At 32.0% G+C, this 23,124-nt stretch overlaps 1 protein-coding gene and 1 non-coding gene across 2 annotated transcripts; one reads left to right on the top strand and one right to left on the bottom strand.

The window, feature by feature from the left end:
- Positions 1–2,887: 2,887 nt before the first annotated feature.
- On the top strand, positions 2,888–16,325 carry LOC100251785 (uncharacterized). The gene is given in 13 exon segments (XM_059734540.1): positions 2,888–3,195; positions 3,427–3,578; positions 3,810–4,054; positions 4,147–4,281; positions 4,583–5,527; positions 5,672–5,797; positions 12,999–13,090; positions 13,145–13,393; positions 13,637–13,788; positions 14,046–14,290; positions 14,379–14,507; positions 14,826–15,770; positions 15,917–16,325. Coding segments are annotated over 13 exon segments (3,648 nt in total). The 5' UTR covers positions 2,888–3,093; the 3' UTR covers positions 16,048–16,325.
- A 6,432-nt stretch (positions 16,326–22,757) lies between these two features.
- Positions 22,758–22,864, bottom strand: LOC132253291 (small nucleolar RNA R71). Its single transcript, XR_009465166.1, has one exon. It is a non-coding gene; the product is annotated as a small nucleolar RNA R71 (small nucleolar RNA).
- Between the last annotated feature and the right edge of the window lie 260 nt (positions 22,865–23,124).

Below are 23,124 nucleotides of genomic sequence, written 5' to 3' on the forward strand. Positions count from 1 at the left end.
CTTTTTCCCTTCCAATCTTTTGTCTACACTCCTCTTGGAAAGATCAACACCGCATCAGAAATTATAAAGAAAAGATTGTGGTATGGTCAAGCATGGCCCTTTCTGTGGATCAAAAGCTTCTTTTGGACCGTCGGATATGCTTTCTTGAGGGAAAAGTTTTGGGATCTTTTTTTGTTCTCTATCTCTTTTGTGGAAAATGCATTTCTTTTTCCAACTTGGCTTTGTATTGAAGTTACAACGGGGATCTACAAGGAATCCCACATGAAATTTCCACAAGAAGCAGTAGTTGGTGAACTGAATAAGAGCCAGCTAAGAGACGTACCACTTGTTTAAGCATTGTCACTAATGTTTTTGAAAATGGAATCGGAACTCATAAATAATAATTAATATTTTTTATTTTAATATATTTGATCATGATTGAATTATCGATCCATCCAATAATTTTTTAGATTCAATCATCCATTGGGCTCTAAAATTATTCGACATATTTTGATGTTCCCACTTTTTATTATTATTCATTTCCCTTGGTAAAGGCAAAGATAGTTAGGCAATAAGTAAGGTAACTTTAGAAGCTTTTCTAATTTAATTACATTTTTAATTTTTATAAATAATAAAAAATGTATGATAATTTAGATGTTTGGTAATTGTACAATTACAAATAAAAGAAATTTTTTAATAATATTTCAATGAATTTCAACAAATTTTTAATGTTGTAACTATCAAGTTTTAAAAATAAAAAAGTAAAAAACACTTAAAAATGTTTGCTAAGATTATTTTTAGATTTTTAATTATAAATATAAAAATTGAAAAACTAAATGTGAAATGAAACATAATCTATACCTTTAATTTTAAAAATTGTAATATTTATATTTTTTTTTAGGGATTAAATATATTTTACCTTCTTAACCTTTTGTGTGTTTTATACTTTACACTGTCACATTTAAAACCCGACATTTTGCTCCTTAAACTTATTAAATAACTACACTTTGTCTCTAAACATTTCACAAAGTTATAAAAGAGATTGATCTTTTTCGTACTTTAATTTGAGCACTAATATGAAATTAATAATCTCGAAGTACAATTTCTCAAATACCTTCAAAATAAAATAGTTATCAATTTTGATATTTAACATCTAGATTAAATTAAATAATTTCATATCAAAGAAAAATATATAATATATCAAATTATTCAATCCAACAAAAAAAACATAAAGGAAAAATAAGTTTTATTCTAAAAATATTTTTTTTAAAAATCAAAGAATTAAAATTTTAATAGAAACTTTTTCATCATTTTTATAAATTTTATATCAAAATCTTAATATTTTTAAAACAATTCTGTAATTTTTTTTAATAAAATTTAAATTTATTTAAATAAATAATATAAATGAGTGATGAAACTTTTTATTCAGTAATTATCTATCATATAATAAGTATTATTATTAATTCATTTAAAATAAAAATCACTATCACATTTATAAAAAGTAAAAAGTTTTATCTAATTTTAAACCTAAGGTCAACTGAACCGGTAAGGATGTGACACCTGGATGACTCTGTAAATATATATTCATATGAGAACATTCTGGTTACATTTAGTCCTTTTCAGACTTCATAACTCGATGGTCAAATGGTGTAGATTTCGTGTTTGAAAATGTCTGAATGTTCTATCGTGTTTGACCTAAACTCTGTGGATCTTTTCATCTCCCAGGCTGCTACCAAGTCCCGTGCTTAACCCTCCTTCTCAAAATGGACACTCTTCTTATCCTCTAACTTAAACTTTTGCTTCAACGATTGAGGAATTAATTGTGATGAACAAGTAAGAAGCGTTTGGCCGGCATCACCACTAACAGACAACTGAAAAAAAGGGAGATGATCGAAACCCTTGTAGATATTAACGGAATGATAGAAACCCTTCAAATCTAAATTAGAGATTCCCTTTGATTGCAACATGACATCATTTTTTGTTTTCATTAAAGTGAATTTGCGTTAAATAAATTATTTTTAAAAAACTTAATATTTATTTAGATTTAAGAAGAAAAAAACCATCTTGACTCCTTAATTCAACCGTTGATAATGGATGGATGCATGCATGCATGCATACATCTTATTGAGTCTTGTGAAATGACATTAGAGATGACGTACGTAACGGCTGTAATCAAGTTGAATTGGAATCTTCAAATATTAGTACAAGATGTTACCTTAGGCAAGCAGACTGTGAGCCTTGTATTGATGTGCTTAATCGAGATGATGATAATTAAATATAATACGAAAAACATTTACATCAAATTGGGTCAAAACCCTTTAGGGTTTAGGAAAATAGTAGCAATTATGTCATAGGACGATGCCCCCAACCACCAAAATCATCGGGTCTATCTGCACTACTAATTGTCTTAAGTAACACCAAAACAAGTAAGACTAATAATAAGGGCTTGCTAAATAATATTTATAAAAATAATTCTTACAAAATAGTTTTAAAATAATTCTTGAAAAGTAGCTATCTATGAAAAACAGTTTTTTTTTTTTTTTTTTTTTTGCTAACCTCGAAATATATAGTCTATAAAAGACATGTCTACAATGTTTAAAATTTATTGTAAGTCCCGTGTTTAATTTTAATTTCTTCGTTAAACTTGTATTTTGAATTAGAAAATATAGGTTTATAGTGGTCCCGCTCATTGAAGTGGTCCTGGAAGAACATTCGAAACAATATACATTCAAATCACTTCCTCTTATATTGACACGTGGCGGGCAAATATTGTATCCGAAGAGGATCATCTTGACTATATTATGAGTCATATATGAATGAAATACAGCAAAAGCTGGAGGAAATTCTAGAGGAGGGCAACCAGCTGTTGGGTCCCCACAGAATGAAGGGATGATGCTGATCTGATGTATGCATGAATGCTGGAGGTGACGGCAGCTATAAAAGTCGCCGTTTAGCTTTCACCAATTCTAGTTTTGGTTCTCTCCAACCTCTACAAATACCCTTACCGATTCATCTATTCATGTCAAAGAGAAGATAAGTACTGCTATTAGAAATAGTAAGAAAATTGAAGGAGTTGTGCTTAGGACAAGAGAAGAGGCTTTTATTCCAAAGAAGATGTGGCTGATCATGAAGGTTTTCCTCCTGCAAATTTTAGCGTTTCTGCTTTTTGGTGGTGGCATCCATTGTCAAGCTTCAACACATCGGCATAGTTTTGTGGTAAATACTATATATGATTATGTCCTTAACACCACCTTCTAATCATAATATTTGGGAGCAGTATGCATCTCATTTTCTACTGTATGATCCCCATGGGGTCTTCGGGTACCCTAGTGTCATTGAGTCATTCATGCATGCTATCGAGTTCTAATTGGTTATGATTGATGCAACTATTCATGCATGTAATATTTTTGAGATGAGGATGCATGGTTAACTTTTGATTGGTTGCAGGTGAGGGAAGCTTTATATACAAGGCTTTGTAGCACCAAGAATATCTTAACAATAAATGGACGATTTCCAGGACCAACCATATATGCTAAGAAAGGAGAGACTATCATTGTCGACGTTTATAATAGGGGAAAAGAAAACGTCACCATTCATTGGTAGGTCCTGTGCGTGTCTAAGAGAAAGATAGAGGTCGGCAGTTTGCCTGCATGACAATATATTGCTTTGCAAATAAAGTCAAATTTAAAACAATACTTTAGGGTTATTTGCTTCAGTTCCATTGAACTATAGTTGATGCCTCTTGTTACAATGATAATATGTTGTTACATGCCATCTTTTGTTAGTCTAAAAATTAGTACTAGTTTTAACCTATAGTTATTGTTTTGTAGGCATGGAGTGACGATGCCTAGATATCCATGGACAGATGGTCCTGAGTATATCACACAATGCCCAATTCCACCAGGGTCAAAGTTTAGCCAGAAGATCATCCTTTCCTCTGAGGAAGGGACTCTATGGTGGCATGCTCACAGTGACTGGACCCGAGCCACTGTTCATGGAGCTATAATCGTTTATCCAAACAATGGAGCCAAGTATCCTTTTCCCAAACCTAATGCAGAAGTTCCCATCATATTAGGTATAAGTGTTGTTACTATTAAAGGTTAATTTACATATTATGAATTAACCAACAAAGCGAAATCTAAAATTATTGAAGTTGTTGAAATGTAGGAGAATGGTGGAAGAGTGATGTGAATGCAGTTCTAAATGAAGCGCTTGTAACTGGAGTTGACCCTAATGTTTCTGATTCTTTCTTAATAAATGGACAACCCGGTGATCTACATCCATGCTCAAATCAGGTACAAAGTTTAACTTCCCATTTTAAAAAATTGTACACAAATTCATTTTCTTGAATGTTAACCATATTACTTTTTCTTATTAACATCAACATATTTAAAGCTTCATGCTAAGAAAGGGGAATATAGCTATGAGGATGGTAGGGCTATGATTTAAAACATAACAAAAGACTAGTCCAAATACAATTTTGAACTATGGAGCCAAATTTACACCCCTAATCAATCACTTCATAATTGGTGGATACGCTTGGAAACTTTTTCTTTTTCTTTTGGCAAGTCATAAGTATACAACTTTCCCTTTCTAATTATAGGCACATTTAAGCTAACAGTGGATCATGGAAAGACATATCTACTTCGCATAATCAATGCTGCCTTGTAGGAGGTACTCTTCTTCTCCATTGCCAAGCATAAAATGATAGTGGTTGGAATAGATGGTAGCTACACGAAACCATTGACACGAGATTATATCATAATATCACCTGGCCAAACCTTCGATGTCTTATTAGAAGCTAACCAATGCCCGGATCACTATTACATGGCGGCTAGAGTTTATTCCATTGCCCTAGTAGGTAATTATGATAACACAACCACCACAGCTATTGTACAGTACAGGGGATACTACACTCCATCTTCACCTCCCTCCTTGCCTTATCTTCCTGGATACAATGACACAAATGCATCGGTTCACTTCATGGGCAGCCTTCGAAGCTTATGGGATGCGGAACATCCTTGCAATGTCCCATTAAGCATGAACACTAAATTGATTTACACTATCTCTATGAACACGTTCCCATGCGCCAATAATTCATGTGCAGGGCCTAATGGGACGCGGTTCGCCGCAAGTATAAACAACATAAGCTTCCAATCCCCTAGAATTGACATACTGAAAGCTTACTATTATAACATCAATGGTGTATATGGAGATAAATTTCCTAGCATTCCACAAGTGGTGTTCGATTTTACATCTGAGTATCCTCCATTGGAGTATGAGACGCCGAGAAACGGAACAAAAGTAAGGATGCTCGAGTATAACTCCACAGTGGAGATTGTTTTTCAAGGGACAAACTTGGTTGCAGGGACACACCACCCCATGCATCTCCATGGATACAGTTTCTATGTTGTTGGATGGGGACTTGGAAATTTCGATAAAAATAGAGACCCTTTGCGCTATAATCTGGTGGATCCTCCTCTTCAGAATACCATCACTGTTCTTAAGAATGGTTGGACTGCAATCAGATTCAAGGCATCCAACCCTGGTATGTTGCAAGCACTCATGTCCTCTATTACACACACAGAAAGCAAAACCCTTGAAACTGCCGACCTGCATATCAAGGAAATTATTTTTCTTAATATTACAAGAAGTTAGGTGTAATAATATTGGTATATTTTCTCTGTTGTAGGAGTGTGGTTCATGCACTGCCATTTAGACCGCCATCAAACTTGGGGCATGGAGACTGCGTTCATAGTGAAAAATGGTAGACACCCAGAAGCTCAAATGTTGCCTCCACCATCCGACATGCCACCATGTTGAAGCTGCAAAGAATTAAAACGCCAAAGATTTCATTGAATATTGGCATTATTCAGCTTTCATTATTTTTTTTTCTTCTCAAAAAAGTTGTTGACTAAGTATTCCTCTTCAACTAAAATAACAAGAATATTGTCTCATGTAAAGTTGTAGAATATTGTGCCTAGGATTATTGATTTGTCAATTTCTTGGAATTTGCCGTTTCAACCATAATTAATTTCAATATGAACAACTCATTAAATATGCCAATACATTCCTAAGAACCACTGAATATTGCCATGTCCACAATATATATATATATATATATATCTTGATTTGACACCTTTTAGCCATTCCAGTTTTGTTCATCAAGATCAAATACCATGCCGTATTAGAAAAGTTTGAAATGGAATGTTTTAAAATAATCTTGATTTGACATTTTTTACTTATCCATATTTTATTCCAATTCCATACAAGGTTAAGTATGATATTAATAATTAAAAAAAATTGTAAATGATATAGTTTAGAGTAATTGAATTATTCTAATATTTTAAAATTAGAATAATTTAACAACTAAGTTGCTGCAATTGACGGAACTCTCCCAAGTCCAAGTCAATAAGGTTGGGAGGAGAGTTGTACATTCATGAGTGGTTTGTCGAAAAAGATTAGATAATTAAACTTTCGTTTCCAATGCTATTGAATTAAGAAATAAAATAATAATTATCCATTCCCCATTGTCTCATTTTCTTCCATCACCAGTAGTTGTGGCTGGAGTAGACCAAGAAGTGCATGACAATGCTAGGAGCTAAGAAAGGTGGAGAGAGGCCAAAATTTCACCCTACCTATACCTAATAGATAGAATTAAAGGAATAAATTTGGGCATAACCTAATTATACTTTATAAACACTAAAAAATAATTGTAAAGAATTAAATCCCAAAAAATAAATAATAATAAATGAAATTTCATGAATTAAAAAATAAATTAAGAACGCTTTGATATTGATTGTGATTAAAATGTTTTTATCCATAAAAAATATTTTGACATTATAAATGATTTTAAAAAGAATCACTTAGTATTTGAATGTAAATTAAAAAGCTTATTTTGATAGTATGTTTAGTTAAAAAAAATAAAAATTAAAAGGATCATTTACCAAGTAATTGTTTAGAAATTATTTTTAAGTGATTTTTCAGATTTTTAAAAGTGATTTTCAAATATATTTAAATTTTATTTGGATTGGCTTTTAAGAATTAAAAAAAAAATGAGTTCAATAAAAGTTTTTATACCTATTTAATTATTTTTTTTAAAAACTTATAACTTTAAAAAAAGATTTCATATAAAAGTCCTAAAAATGTTATAATGTTATTTCTTATTAGGATTCTTTTTATAAATCTTTTATAACATCAACATGTTAGAAAATTGAAAGATGACAAAACTTGAATTCATCATACTAAGATCTCATGCTAAATTATCAAGAAAAATATTAGAAAGACATACTTGTATCAATTGGAGTGCAACAATGAGGTTTTTTAGTCTTTGATGTTTGAAACGATGTATTGCAAGGAACTTGAACTTCACTTAGTGATGGGATATGAGTAAAATAGCAATACCTCCTATTTAAACTAGAGACCATAACCCTATTTATTCATGTACTCTATTTTATTTTATTTATTGGCCCATCATAAATAAATAAAATAAAATATATTTTATACGTGGTCTTTACACATTGCAAGCCCATACCCCTTAAGAAATGTCTTAAAAGCCTAATAAATTAATTAACTTAACTAATCACTTTTAATATTCTAATAATAATAACACATGTACAATTAATGTTAATATGTAGGCCCATAATTGGAAAAATTTTCCAACAATCTCCCACTTGGGCCACAAATGTCATTAAACAATTGTACATTACAAAAATTTAACGAGCTCAATATTTGTTATCTTAACTGTAAGCATCTCTAAATAGTTTGGTCCACCAATAATACTAATATAGAATCAAAGTGATATTATCATAATTTTTGTAATTAAACCCATCAATGATCACTATATCAATACAATCAACGACATATAATGTGTAGCATGAAAATTTCATATAATGTGTCCTCATATCATACCTATTTCCAACTGGTCCTAATTATAACTCAAAAGAGTTAAATGACATACTTTCAAACTTTATACACAACTACAATTGAAAGAATATAACTTTACTTTAGAGTTTTCAATAAACAAAACCAGAACAATACTTGGGTCTGATAAGAAAAACATGTTAATAACAAATGAACATCAACTAACAAACTCCCACTATATAAGCATATAAGCAAGGTAAACCACACTCATACAAGCCACATGCTTATGAAGCACTTTAAGTGGTAAGCCCATAGTGAGGGGATCCATAATCATGAAGTTTGGACTAATATGTTCAATGGACACTCAAAGACTTTGAACTCTTTCCTTAACAACCAAAAACCTTATGCCAATATGCTTCAATTTTGACGAGCTTTTATTGTTTTTAGAATACAATTTTGCAGCTTTATTATCACAATTTATACTCAATGATTTCTCAATGCCACCAACGATATGCAGTACAGTGATAAAGTTCCATAGCCATATTCCTTGGTTCGATGCCTTATAACAAGCTATAAATTATGCTTCCATGGTGGAAGTAGTTATGAATGATTTCTTAACACTCTTCCAAGACACAACTCCTCCAGCCAACATGAAAACATAACCAAAAGTGGATCTTTTGCTATAAAGCCAACCAACAAAGTCAGAGTCGAAATACCCTGTGACCTTTAAATGATCAGACCTCTTATATGTGAGTATCAAATCTTTTGTTATTTGTAGATACCTCATAACCTATTTTGTTTCTTTCCAATGAACCATTCTTGTGTTACTTAAATATTTTCCAAGCATACCAACTATGTCTGCAATATTTGAATGCGTACAAACTTGAGCATAGATGAGCATAGATGAGACTCCCTATTGCTGACACATGAGACTCCCTATTGCCAACGCATAAGGGATATTCTCTATCTTTTTCTTCTTAATTTTGTTCATTGGGCATTGAAGCAAACTAAATTTATCACCCTTAGCAATGGGTGTGTCTCTTGACGCATAGTCCTTCATACCAAATCTACTAAGCACTTTATCAATATATGCCTTTTGTGATAAGCCAAGAATACCACAAGAACGATCTTGATGAATCTGTATACCCAACATAAGATGCATTACCAAGATCTTTCATTTCAAAATTGTTTGAAAGAAATCTCTTAGTTTCATGCAACAAGCCTATATCGTTGCTTGCTAGTAGAATGTCATAGACATATAACAATAGGAGAATAAATTTGCTCACATTGATCTTGTGATACATACATTGATCAACAATGTTTTCCTTAAAACTAAAATAGGTAATCACTTGATCAAACTTCTAATACCGTTGATGGGATGCTTGCTTTAAACCATAAATAGACTTCTTTAATTTGCATACCAAATGTTTTGATTCGTTGGATTCAAAATTCTCTGGTTGCACCATGTATATGGTTTCTTCAATGTTTCTGTTGAGAAATATGGTCTTTACATCCATCTGATGTAACTCCAAATCATAATGAGTTATAAGTGCCATAACGATTCTTAAAGAGTCTTTTGATGAAACTGAAGAGAAAGTTTCTTTATAATTAATGCCTTCCTTTTGAGTGAAACCTTTGGTAACTTGACATGCTTTATATCTTTCCACATTGCCTTTCAAATCCTACTTGGTTTTAAGAATCATTTTGCAACCAACCTATTTCACTTCTGCAGGCAATTCGACAAGATCCCAAATGTCATTATCTTTCATTGATTTCATCTCATCTTTCATGGCCTCTACCCATTTCTAGGGATTTACACATTGTTTGGATTAACTAAAAGATATTGGATCATTTTCCAGTCCCATATCAAACTCAGATTCTTCAAGATACATGATATAGTCATCTGAAATCGCCATTATCCTCTCCTTAGTGAATCTTTTCAATGGTACTTCCAATTGAGGTTGTTTTTTTTCCTCCTCATGAATAGGAGTTAGTTCTTCAGTATGAGTAGGAGGTAACTCAAGAGTGTCTTAATTATCTGGATTTGCATTTGGAATAATGTTAGATATAATTACTTGATCATTTTTATTTGCAATTATAGGAATAATAACATATTCCTCTTCAAAGACAAAGTTCATGAGTTCAGAACTCCCACCATATTCAGCATCCTCAATGAATTTAGCATTGCTCGTCTCAAAAAAGGACTTGCTTGAGGGTCATAAAACTTGAAATCCCTCAACCTTTTTGAGTACCCAACAAAGTAGCAACTTATTATTCTTGACTCCAGTTTTCTTTCATTAGGCTTATATAGCCTAGCCTTAGTTGAACAACCCCAAACATAAAGATGCTTAATACTAGGCTTCTTTATAGTCCAAAGCTCAAATGGGGTTTTAGCTATTACTTTGCTTGGAACTTGATTAAGGATATAAATTATAGTCTTTAAGGCTTCTCCCCAAAGTGATTATGGCAAAGAAGAATGATTTATCATACTTCTAACCATATACTTTAAGGTTCGGTTTCATATCTCAGCCACACCATTTTAACTTAGTCCCTAGCATGGTGTACTAGGGAATGATGCTATATTCCTACAAATATCTTGCAAAAGGCCCTAGACATTGGTCACCTGGTCCATCATATCTACCATATATAGTACTCACCACCATGGTTAGATTTCATGACTTTAATTTTCTTTTCAATTTGATTTTCAACTTCATCTTTATAGGATTTGAAAACTTCCAATGATTAAAACTTCTCATGAATCAAGTATAAGTATCCATAATGAGGACAATCGTCTATGAAAGTAATAAAATATTGTTGACCATTCTAAGAAGCCATAGGGAATGGACCACAAATATCAGTATGATGTTGGCACCAACCTTTTTTACATTTGTTTGTTTTCCTTTAATGCATTCAATACAAATTTTAAAATCTGAAAAAAATCAAGGGAACCAAGAATTTCTTCTGACACAAGTCTCTAAATGCTTTGTTTAGAAATATGTCCTAAATGCTTGTGCCATAACATGAAAGAATTCTCATCAGTTAATTGGTGTTTTGTACCAAAATTGCTTGCATGCAAGGATTCATTAATAAGTGAAACATGGATATCCAATTTATATAGATTATCAACTAAAAAACCAATACCAATCATATTTGAATATTGAAAAAAACTAAAATTTCCAATTTCCAAATGAACAAGAGTAACTAGATTTGTCCAAACGAGAAACAAATATCAAATTCCATCTAAATGACAGTACATAAAAAGTCTTATCTAAATCCAAATAACAACTAGATTCTAATTGCAATCTAAATAAACCAATCACCACAATAGGAGCTTTATTTCCATTTTCCATATAAATGAATCTTTTAGCATCAGTTGGCGCTCGACTTCTTAGACAACCCTGCATTGTCACACTTATGTGAGTAGTTGCATCTGTATCTATCCGCCAAGTATGATTTTGTATTAAAGCCAGATTAACTTTAGAACAAACAAAGTTGAGAAGTTTACCATTTTTTATGAGCCATTTTGCATACTTAGGATAGTCTTTCTTCACATGTTCACTTTTCTTACAAAAGAAACAAATGATAACCTTATCCTATTTATGTTGCACCTTAGGTTGTGAAGTCTCGTTGTCTACAACTCCTTTTCCTTTTCCTTTACTGTTACTATTCCTTTTTCTTTTCTTGTTGGCAGCATTGTCATGAGAGGAAGTAGCTAAGTGAACACTTTCTATCTTCTCTTATTTCAATCTCTCTTCCTCTTATACACACTGACCAATGAGCTCATTAAGAGTCTATTTTTCTTTTTGAGTATTATAACTTATCTTAAAAGGATTGAATTGTGTAAGGAGAGATATCAAGACTAGGTGCACAAGAATGTCATTAGAAAACTCTAACTTTAGTGCCTTTAGTCAAGTAATAAGATTAGACATTTCCATAATGTATTCCCTTATGTTCTCTTTGCCTTTATATCGCATTGAAACGAGCTTACCAAGAATGGTGCTCATTTCAACCTTTTCAAATCTAGCAAATCGGTTTGCTATTTGGCTTAGGAAACTCTTAGTACTTTCCTCCTTAGGCATTACGCCCTAGATGGTATCTGGAATAGAGTGCTTCATAATCATAAGACTTATGCGGTTAGAATGCTCCCGCTTTTCAAAGTTAGCCATTTGTTCTATAGTACTGTCATTAGTAAGGGTGGAAGGTTGTTCAGACTGGATCACATAGTCTAGATCCATTGGCCAGCATCACCATCAACAGACAATAGACAAAAGGGGTTATGATCCTAACAACTTGTGCTGCTAACGGAAACCCTTGTAGTTAAGGCAAACGTTACATCGTTCTCAATGGAATGAGTTATTAATAGAATGATAGAACCCTTCAAATCTAAAGATTTCCATTGATTGCAACATGGCATATTTTTTGTTTGTTTGTTTTTTTCATTAAAATTAATTTGTTGAAAAAAAATTGATAAGTTAAATAAATGATTTTAAAAAAAACCTTAATATTTAACATTATTAAATACTATTTAAATTAAAATTAAATTAATATTTATTTAGATTTAGGATAATAATAATAATAATAATAACAATAACAATAATAATAATAATAAAAGAAACCATCTCAGACTCCTTAATTCAATCATTGATGATGGATGCATTACATACATCTTATCGAGTCTTGAGAAATAACATTAGAGATGACGTACATAGTAGGTGTAATAATTAAGTTGAAGTTGAGTCTTGAAAAATTAGTTCATGACGTGATCTTAATTATTTACGTAAAACAGTTTTCTTGATTAACAAGTATTCTACATATATTTAATTAATATTTCTCAAAATAGTCAATAAAAAATGTGTGAAGAATATTTCATTAAATTTATTCTGAAACAACGTGTTTGATTGATTTTTTAGTCAAGTCTCCAAGTCAAACTTGTATTTTGAATGAGAAAATTCATGCATTTGGTTCATTTAAAATTTGGTAAAGTGACAAAATGTCATAATCATGGTGGTCCTACTTATTGAAGTGGTCCTGGAAGAACATTCAAGACCAACACACATTCAAATTACTTCCTATTATATTGATATGTGGCGAGGAATTGTCGTACCCCAGTAGAATCATCTTGACTATATTATGAATTATATATTAAAGAAATACAGCGAAAGTTCGAGAGAAACCAGCTGTCCGCTGCCCACAGAAGGTGAAAGCAGCCATAAAAGTTGCTGTTCAGCTTTCACCAACTCCAGTTTTGGTTCTCTCCAGCCTGCAGCCATAAAAGTTGCTGTTCAGCTTTCACCAGTTCTAGTTTTGGTTCTCTCCAGCCTCTATAAATACCTTTAAGAATTCATCTACTCACGTCAAAGAGAAGATAAGTCGTGCTATTAGAAATAGTAAGAAAATTGAAGGAGTTGTGTTTAGGACAAGAGAAGATCAGGCTGTTATTCCAGAGAAGATGTGGTTGATCACAAAGATGAAACTCTTGCAAATTTTAGTGTTTCTGCTTTTTGGTGGTGGCATCCATTGCCAAGCTTCAATTCATCGGCATACTTTTGTGGTAAGTACTATATATGATTTTAGTCTCAACGCCACCTTCTGATCATGATATTTAGGGAGGAGTATGTGTCTCATTTTCCATCGTATGACCCCATGGGGTCTTCGGGTACCCTGGTGTCGTTGAGTTGTTCATGCATGCTATCAATTTCTAATTGGTTATCCAGTTGCATAAATGGATTGATGCAACTATTTATGTATGTAATATTTCTTTTGGGACAAATGGTTAACTTCTAATTGGTTGCAGGTGAAGGAAGCTTTATATACAAGGCTTTGTAGCACCAAGAACATCTTAACAGTAAATGGACGATTTCCAGGACCAACTATATATGCTAAGAAAGGAGAGATTATCACTGTCGACATTTATAACAGGGGAAAAGAAAACGTCACCATTCATTGGTAGGTCCTATGTGTGTCTTAGAGAAAGATAGAGGCCGACAGCATGGCTGCATGGCATACATATTTTTTTTCTAAGAGAGGTTGAAATATATTGCTTTCCAAATAAAGTCAAATTTAAAACAATGCTTTAGAGTTATTTGCTTCAATTCTACCGAACAGTTGATGCCTCTTGTTAATATGATAATATGTTTTTCCATGTCATCTTTTGTTAGTCCGAAAATTAATACTAGTTTTAACATATAGTTATTGTTTTGTAGGCATGGGGTGAAAATGCCCAGATATCCATGGACAGATGGTCCTGAGTATATCACACAATGCCCAATTCAGCCAGGGTCAAAGTTTAGCCAAAAGATCATCCTTTCCTCTGAGGAAGGCACTTTATGGTGGCATGCTCACAGTGATTGGACCCGAGCCACCGTTCATGGAGCTATAATCGTCTATCCTAAGAATGGAACCAAGTATCCTTTTCCCAAACCCAATGTAGAAGTTCCCATCATATTAGGTATAAGTGTTACTTTTATAGGTTAATTTACATATTATGAATTAACCAACAAAGCTAAATCTAAAATTATTGGAGTTGTTGAATGTAGGAGAATGGTGGAAGAGTGATGTGAATGCGGTTCGAGATGAAGGGCTTGCAACCGGAGCTGACCCCAATATCTCTGATTCTTTCTTGATAAATGGACAACCTGGTGATCTACATCCATGCTCAAAATCAGGTACAAATTAAGTTTAACTTCCCATTTTCAAATTGTACATGATTTCATTTTCTTGTATTTTAACCATATTACTTTTTCTTATTAACATCAACATTTTTAAAGCTTAATATTAAGAAAGAGGAATATAGCTATGAGGATTGTAGAGCTAGCCATGATTTAACACACAAGAAAAGGCTAGTCCAAATATAATTTTGAACTATGGAACCAAATTTACACCCCTAACCAATTAATTACTTCGTAATTGGTGGATCTTCATGGAAACTTTTTCTTTTTCTTTTGGCTAGTCATAAGTATACAACTTTCCATTTCTAATTGTAGGCACATTCAAGCTAACGGTGGATCATGGCAAGACCTATCTACTTCGCATAATCAATGCTGCCTTGCAGGAGGCTCTCTTCTTCTCCATTGCCAAGCATAAAATGACAGTGGTTGGAACAGATGGTAGCTACACGAAACCATTGACACGAGATTATATTATAATATCACCTGGCCAAACCTTTGATGTCATATTAGAAGCTAACCAACGCCCGAATCACTATTATATGGCAGCTAGAGTTTATTCCGTTGCTCCACTAGGTAATTATGATAACACGACCACCACAGCTATTGTACAGTACAAGGGATACTACACTTCATCTTTACCTCCCTCCTTGCCTCATCTTCCTGGATACAATGACACAAATGCAACGGTTCACTTCACGGGCCGCCTCCGAAGCTTAGGGGATGCGGAACATCCTTGTAATGTCCCATTGAGCATGAGCACTAAATTGATTTACATCATTTCTATGAACACATTCCCATGCGCCGATAATTCATGTACAGGGCCCAATGGGACGCAATTCTCTGCAAGTATAAACAACATAAGCTTCCAATCCCCTACAATTGACATACTGAAAGCTTACTATTATAACATTAGTGGTGTATATGGAGATAAATTTCCTAGCATTCCAAAAATGGTGTACGATTTTACATCTGAGTATCCTCCATTGGAGTATCAGATGTCGAGAAAGGGAACAGAAGTAAGGGTGCTTGAGTATAACTCTACAGTGGAGATTGTTTTTCAAGGGACAAACTTGGTTGCAGGGACACACCACCCCATGCATCTCCATGGATACGATTTCTATGTTGTTGGATGGGGATTTGGGAATTTCGATAAAAAAAGGGACCCTTTACGCTATAATCTGGTGGATCCTCCTATTCAGAATACCATCTTTGTTCCTATGAATGGTTGGGTTGCAGTTAGATTCAAGGCGTCTAACCCTGGTATGTTGCAAGCACTCATGTCCTCTATTTAAAAAAAGAAAAGAAAAAACAATTGCTTGAAACTGCCAACCTACATACCAAGGAAATATTTTTTCTTAATATTACAATAAGTTAGGTGTAATGTTGGTATATTTTCTCTGTTGCAGGAGTGTGGTTCATGCACTGTCATTTAGAGCGCCATCTGACTTGGGGCATGGACACTGTGTTCATAGTGAAAAATGGTAAACACCCAGAAGCTCAAATGCTGCCTCCTCCATCGGACATGCCACCATGTTGAAGCTACAAAGCAATAACATGCCCAAGATTTCATTAAATATTTCAACTTTCATTATTTATTATGTTTAAAAAAATGTTGACTAAGTTAGTATTACTTTTCAATTGAGATAAGAAGAAAAATGTAAAGTTGTAGAATATTATGTCTAGGATTATTAATTTGTCAATTTCTTGGATTGTTAAAAGTCTATAAAGATAATGGACTTTGAATAATCTTTGAGACACTGTATGGTGGAATTTGCCTCGGAAACCTTTGATTATGAAAAGAGAAATTGAGTCTAACCCCACTGGAAGAACTTCAAGTCTATTTCTTAGTGATTTAATTACTTTTCAAATCCTATTTTTAAATTTAAATTTTTATTTTACATTAAAGTAAACCCTTTCCTGCTTCCTTAAATTAACATATCCAGTAAAAACAAATCACTTTTGTAAATTAAATTGATTCAAACACTTTTTATTTGCATATGTTATTTTGCATTTATTTATTTATTTTAAATTACAATGTAGGACTTGATCATTTGTATTTATGGTTTAGAGAAAAGACACTTAACAACCAACTAAGCTGTTGTAATTGACCAAAGTCTCCAAGTCCAAGTCAATAAAGTTGGCAGAAAAGTTGTAAAGTCAGGAGTGGTGTGCTAAAAAGATTAAATAATTAAACTTTTGATTTATAGACTTGGAATATTCCAGCTAAGATTCCAATGCTGTTGAATTAAGAAATAAAATAATAATTATTCATTCACCGTTGTCTCATTTTTTTTGGTAGTTGTGGCTAGAATAGACGAAGTAGTGCATGACAATGTTGGGAGCGAAGAAAGGTGGAGAGAGACCAAACTTTTGTTTTATGGTGAAAATATTGATAATTATGGATATATCGGTATTTTGTTTTTATAAATATATCGAAGGTATATTGATGGATATTTTTACATAAAATATCGATAAGTCAAAAATTGATCAAAGTTCATGAAAATATTATTAAAAATTTAAAAATGATATAAAAAATAATAATAGAAATATTAAAATTATTTTGTTAAAAAAATTGATATATGTATAATATAAGTTGTGATATTTAACAATAATATTCATAACTTAAAAACATATTTTATGAATATTCATCTAATTTGGAAGTATTTAATGATATAGATGAAATGATAATAATTTATATAAGTATTTTTTATTTTAAAATTTTGATAATTTTATTCATAAATTTATATTTATTTTGTATTTAGTTATTATACAAAAAGACATAATAACCAAAATCAATTTATTTATAATAATTTTATTCTAATTAATTTATAATATATATATATATATATATATATATATATATATATATATATATATAATTTTCAATTCATACCATTGCGCTTGGGCTGGCAGTTCGGCTGTGTGGGGCAGGACCCATTTTATGATTTTTGAACCAAAAAAAGAAATTTTCCCATAAATATCGCCCGGAAATTCGGTGAAATATTCCCTAAAAATCAGGGAACAATTCACGATGTTTCCAATATATATATGAAGGAATGAATTTGGGCATAACCTAATTGTACTTTATAAAAGCTCAAAAATAATTGTAAAGAAATAAATCCTAAAAAAATAAAAAACAATAAATGAAATTGCATGAATTAAAAAATAAATTAAGAATGCTTTGATATTGATAGTGATTAAAATGTTTTTATTTTTAATTTTTTATCCATAAAAAAATATTTTGACATTATAAATGATTTTAAAAAGAATCACTTAATTAAAAAAATGTTTAGAATTATTTTTAACTGATTTTTTTTTTATTTCTACAAATGATTTTCAAATATATTTAAAGTTTATTTGGATTGAATTTTAAGAGTTAAAAAAAATTAAGTTCAATAAAAGTTTTTATACTTATTTAATTATTTTTTTTTAAAAAAACTTATAACTTAAGAAAAAGGCTTCATATAGAAGTCATAAAAATGTTATTTCTTATAATTATTTTATAATTCTATTTTTGTTTATATAAAATGTTTTTTTTTTTCATGTTTAATAAAACTTTTATAACATCAACATTACCCCTTAAAAATTATTATTTTAATTTTCAGTTAAAGCAAAAAATATGAAGCTATCTTGAATTTGACCTTACCATCTCGCCTAATTAATTTCTATAAGAAAATGCTTTTTTTTTAATATTTAGAATAACTTTTATTTATTTATTTTTAAATCATTACCAAATGAAATTTATAAGAAAGAAACAAAAAGTTCACTCCCATATTAGAAAGAAATACAATTTTTTAAACATGGATTGAAGTGATTATAGAACTTTGTTACATATTTAAAATTAGGATATCCTAATTTCTTACAACTCCAATCTTCAATATTCTTTTTTTATCTAAAATCTAACATAAGGAATAGTTGTCCACTCATAATAGAGGACATGAAATATAATTTTGTTTTAGGTAACATCAAATTCAATGCATTAAAAGGAGTAAGTAAGGATCCAAATTTCTCTCTGTGCATGGTATTTGACAGTGTTCCATATGAAATTTGTTTATAGTCAAAACATTTTTATTATCTAAAATTTTAGATGGTATTTATTTTTTTTTTGGTTGAATAGAAAAAGGTAAAATATTTTATTTTTTCCATTTAGTTAAAAATAACTTTTTGATATCAACAAACATAACTATACTAAACCTATTGATAACAAGTTCACTTTAGTTATGTTGGTTGATATCAACAGATTATTTTAATTGAAAAAAAAATCAAATCTTTTAATTTTTTCTATTCAATCAAAAAATAAAGTTAGAAATACTTGTGTATCTCATATCAAAATTAGATGACAATAACTTTTTTTATCTCAATAATACAATAATGCAATTATTATTATTATGACTAAAAATTAGCCTATCGAATACATACACACACATATATAATGCCAATATCATTATTTTAGGCTATTGAATAAATCTTTCATGCAATCATTTCAATGTTTCCTTTAAATAACATATAAAGATATTTAATTTACAAATTTTGTGTAGAGATAGGATAAAAAAAACTAATATATCTAAACTGCTCTAGCAAGCCCAATGATTAGACCTAAATAATAATATTTTTAATACTTAAACCATATTCATATTTAATATTTGGTTTTAATTTTACCTTTTTACTTTATTTTATTATTGAGTCCTGACTTTTTGGTTTAATATGTTTTTTTTTTCTTTTTAATATTTTCCTCTTAAATTTTTACAGATTTATATCAAATGTTGGAAGATGTCTTTCTATATAATTGGATACCATTTTTATTTTTATTTTTATTTGCATAATTACCATATATTCCCCATCCTATGATTATTGTATTGTTGACACATCATCAATAAGAGAGCATAACATGTTCTAGCCATTTTCTTGCTAAAGAGGGGTTCATAAGTTGCTGCCCATGCCAAAAATGTTGAGCAAAAGTTGACTTCTAGCCTTGACTAGTTGCCACCAACTGTCCAACCTTGCCCCAAGGTTCATTCATCTTTCTTATCTTACAAATTGGTGTGAAGATAACTCTATATAAAGAGAGGAATGCTAATTGAACAAGGAAGTAAAATAGGATGTAAAATAGAGTAGTAGATGTGGAAATGCAGGAATAAAGAGGAAGAATATATAGTGTTGTTGTAGTTCTTAATTTTTATTTATAAAGGTTGTGGTTGGTTTTCAGAAAATGCAAAGGGAAAAAAAATAAAGGGGAAAGTTATTTTCCTTAGTTTGGGTGACATGAAAAATATGATGGAAAAAGAATATAAAGGAAAAATACTAAAGAAAATACTGTAATATTTTTCCTACTATTTTTCTTAATAATTAATGAAGAAAATAAGGAAGAAAGAGAAGGGAAAAGTTAGAGGAAATTTTATCAAGCTTACATTATCTTCTTCACCGAGCCTCCAGTTCACCTAACTTCCTCTTCACTAGTGGCTATGGGTTCCCACCACCATCGACCCTATCAACAGCCACCACCATTACTCCAAACACCTTCCATTGCCTCCAAAAAATCAACCCTCATCGAGTACACAAATTTCCATGGATGAATTGCATTCTTCAAATCTAGTCAATGTGTTCGAATCAGTGTCTTCATATCAGGTATGGATTGAATTCCTCTCTCTTAAACTCACACCTTGATGTTTGGTAGATGTAGGTCTTCTCTCAATGGACTTTTTTTTTTCCATTTTTGGAAATCTAAACACTCAAATTTTGTAGATATGGAAAATTTGATGCTACTCTTTGTAATTGGATTTCAGTGTTTCTCTTCTATTTGCATTTTTTTAATTCTTATGCTTCCATTTTATTTTGAGTACAAGAATTTTAATTTTTTGTTTTGATTACTACTTAAAAAGTACTCTTCTATAGCTTGAAACTAACTGTTTTAAAGACTTTTGAGTAGTAGTTAATACATTTTAACTCAATTGGCACATTAAGGAAACTAGCATAGGTTACTAATAAGTTTTTGGCAAGTTTTGGTGTTTTTGGTAGCTTTTTGATCATTGAAACAAGCCAAGAATGAGGGAGAAGTTGGTGAAATCCATGGCAATGCAAGTTGAAGCTCAAATGCATGAAGAATCCAAGCTTTGGAGCACTTCATAGCCCTTTGCCAAGCTAATCAGAGATGCAAGGAGGAAAGCCAGAGGAAGAAATCCAACAACAAGTAGTTTCGCATGGTTGTGTGAAATTTCGCACACCATGTGAAACCTCTTGAGGCAGCCAGAGGATTTCACTCTTCTTATTGGATGATCATGATACTTCCCAAAAATCGAAATTTTTGATCAATGTTTTTAGCTCCTTATCGCCGTGGAGGAAAAATTGGACTATTCGGGGGAGCTGGAGTGGGTAAAACACAGGTGGTGCATGACTGTCGTCAGCTCGTGCCATAAGGTGTTAGGTTAAGTCCCGAAACGAGCGCAACCCTCGTGTTTAGTTGCCACCGTTGAGTTTCACACCATGCCAAATTTCGTATGGTATGTGAAATCTTCTTGTGCACTGACTCCGTTAGATTTTTATTTTCAGATATTTTGTGTAATTTCCTACTTTCTCCTTGTAACCAACCTAGATATTTTCTTTTATATCTTTTTATATATCTTTTAGGTAGCAGATATATAAGGAGAGAGATATATGTGATATTATTATGTATGTTTTTCATAAAAAAACACTTGTAAATTCCCATACTAAGAAATATACAGAGCTTTTGCTCTGCCTTTCCTTCTCATTTTTGTTTTCACTTTTCTTGCTAGCCAAACAACCTCTGATGATGATTTCTCAAGGGATGAGTGGCTAGGTTTTACGTTTCTTGGAGTGATGGAAGTTAGGTGAAGGACCTGAATGGAAAGGTGGGAGTTGTCCTTGCTTTAAATGACAGTAGTTGTTAACCATCAATGGTTTTTATTCCACGGTTTAGCCTTAAATCCCTTAAAATCACCTTGAATGACCAATACTTGGTAAGCTTTTCGAATTCCATGGATGCTTATTGCTAGATCCATGGATGTCTATTAGTTATCATTTACGAGCCATTGGAAGGTGGTTCAAGGTGAGAGTCTTTAGTGTTTGAAGCCATTAATGGGAAGCAACTATCATTTTCCATGAAACCTTTGGATCAAATCTTAATTGCTAAATATAAAACCGGTTCGGGAGATGGAGAAGATCTGGAATCTTCCCCTTTGCCTAAGGAACCCGATCCTAGTGACCTACAGCTCTAAGAGACCTTTTCTTTATAGTTAATTTCACTTATTGTTTTTGCTTAACTTAAAATCAATCTTTGCAACCACAATTCCATTTTCTTTTAAAGCTAACTTTCATAAGAAAAAACACCACATTATTTCCTTCAATTAAGTCAACTGTACAATGAAAACCCATCCATGTGGACGATCTTAGAGCCACTATACTATGTTAGCTATGCTACCCTAGTGTGAGGTGATTTAGGTTTTATAAATTTTGTTGATAACACCCGTTTGAGCCAGAATCAAATGGCATGATTGCAATGGGGACGAATCAAATGACGTCGTTGTTAGGGATGGTGCCACAGTACATTGACAATACTTTTGGTGAATACTTGTGATCTTCATCACAAGTTTGGTGATTTTTCTTTTTACTAATTCTTTTTCTTTGTCTATATTTAGCTTATCTTTTATTTAGTTTTTAGCTAACCTTAACTTTTTCCTAGTATTGTATTTATTTTGTTTTCTTTGTTTTTGTTTTAGTGATCTCTAGTTGTGCACGCCCTATTGGATAAGAGATATTGGGAGAAGACTTGTGAAGATTGAAACTCCTCAAGAAACTGAGTTGGAAGTGTGCTTGAACATCATGGATGTTCCACCTGAAGATCAGAATAGCCAACATGGTCAAGAGGATAATTTCAACGCATACTGATCCATGAGGGACCGCATACATCCACCTTGTATGAGTGCACCATCATGCATAGTGCCTCCCATTGAGCAACTAGTAATTTGACCTCACATTGGGCCACTCCTACCTACTTTCCATGGGATGGAAAGTGAGAATCCCTACTCGCATATTAAGGAATTCGAGGAGGTTTGTAATACATTCCAAGAAGGAGGAGCTTCAATTGACTTGATGAGGCTCAAGCTATTTCCTTTCACTTTGAAGGATAAGGCCAAGATTTGGCTTAATTCTCTAAGGCCAGGGAGTATTCGAACTTGGATTGATTTCCAAGCCGAGTTTCTTAAGAAGTTCTTCCCTACTCATAGGACCAATGGTCTAAAAAGGCAAATTTCAAATTTCTCAGCTAAAGAGAATGAGAAATTCTATGAGTGTTGGGAGAGGTACATGGAAACTATTAATGCTTGTCCTCACCATGGCTTTGACACATGGCTCGTAGTGAGCTATTTTTACTATGGTATGTCTTCTTCAATGAAGCAACTCCTAGAAACTATGTGTGGAGGAGACTTCATGAGTAAGAATCCGGAGGAAGCCATGGAATTTTTGAATTATGTGGCTGAAGTTTCAAGAGGATGGGATGAACCAAATGTTAGAGAGGTGGGAAGAATGAAGTCTCAGCCTAATGTAAAGGGTGGGATGTATCTTTTGAACGAAGACATTGACATGAAGGCAAAAGTTGCAG

The sequence above is a fragment of the Vitis vinifera genome, chromosome 18, assembly GCF_030704535.1.
Source record: "Vitis vinifera cultivar Pinot Noir 40024 chromosome 18, ASM3070453v1".
NCBI lineage: Eukaryota > Viridiplantae > Streptophyta > Magnoliopsida > Vitales > Vitaceae > Vitis > Vitis vinifera.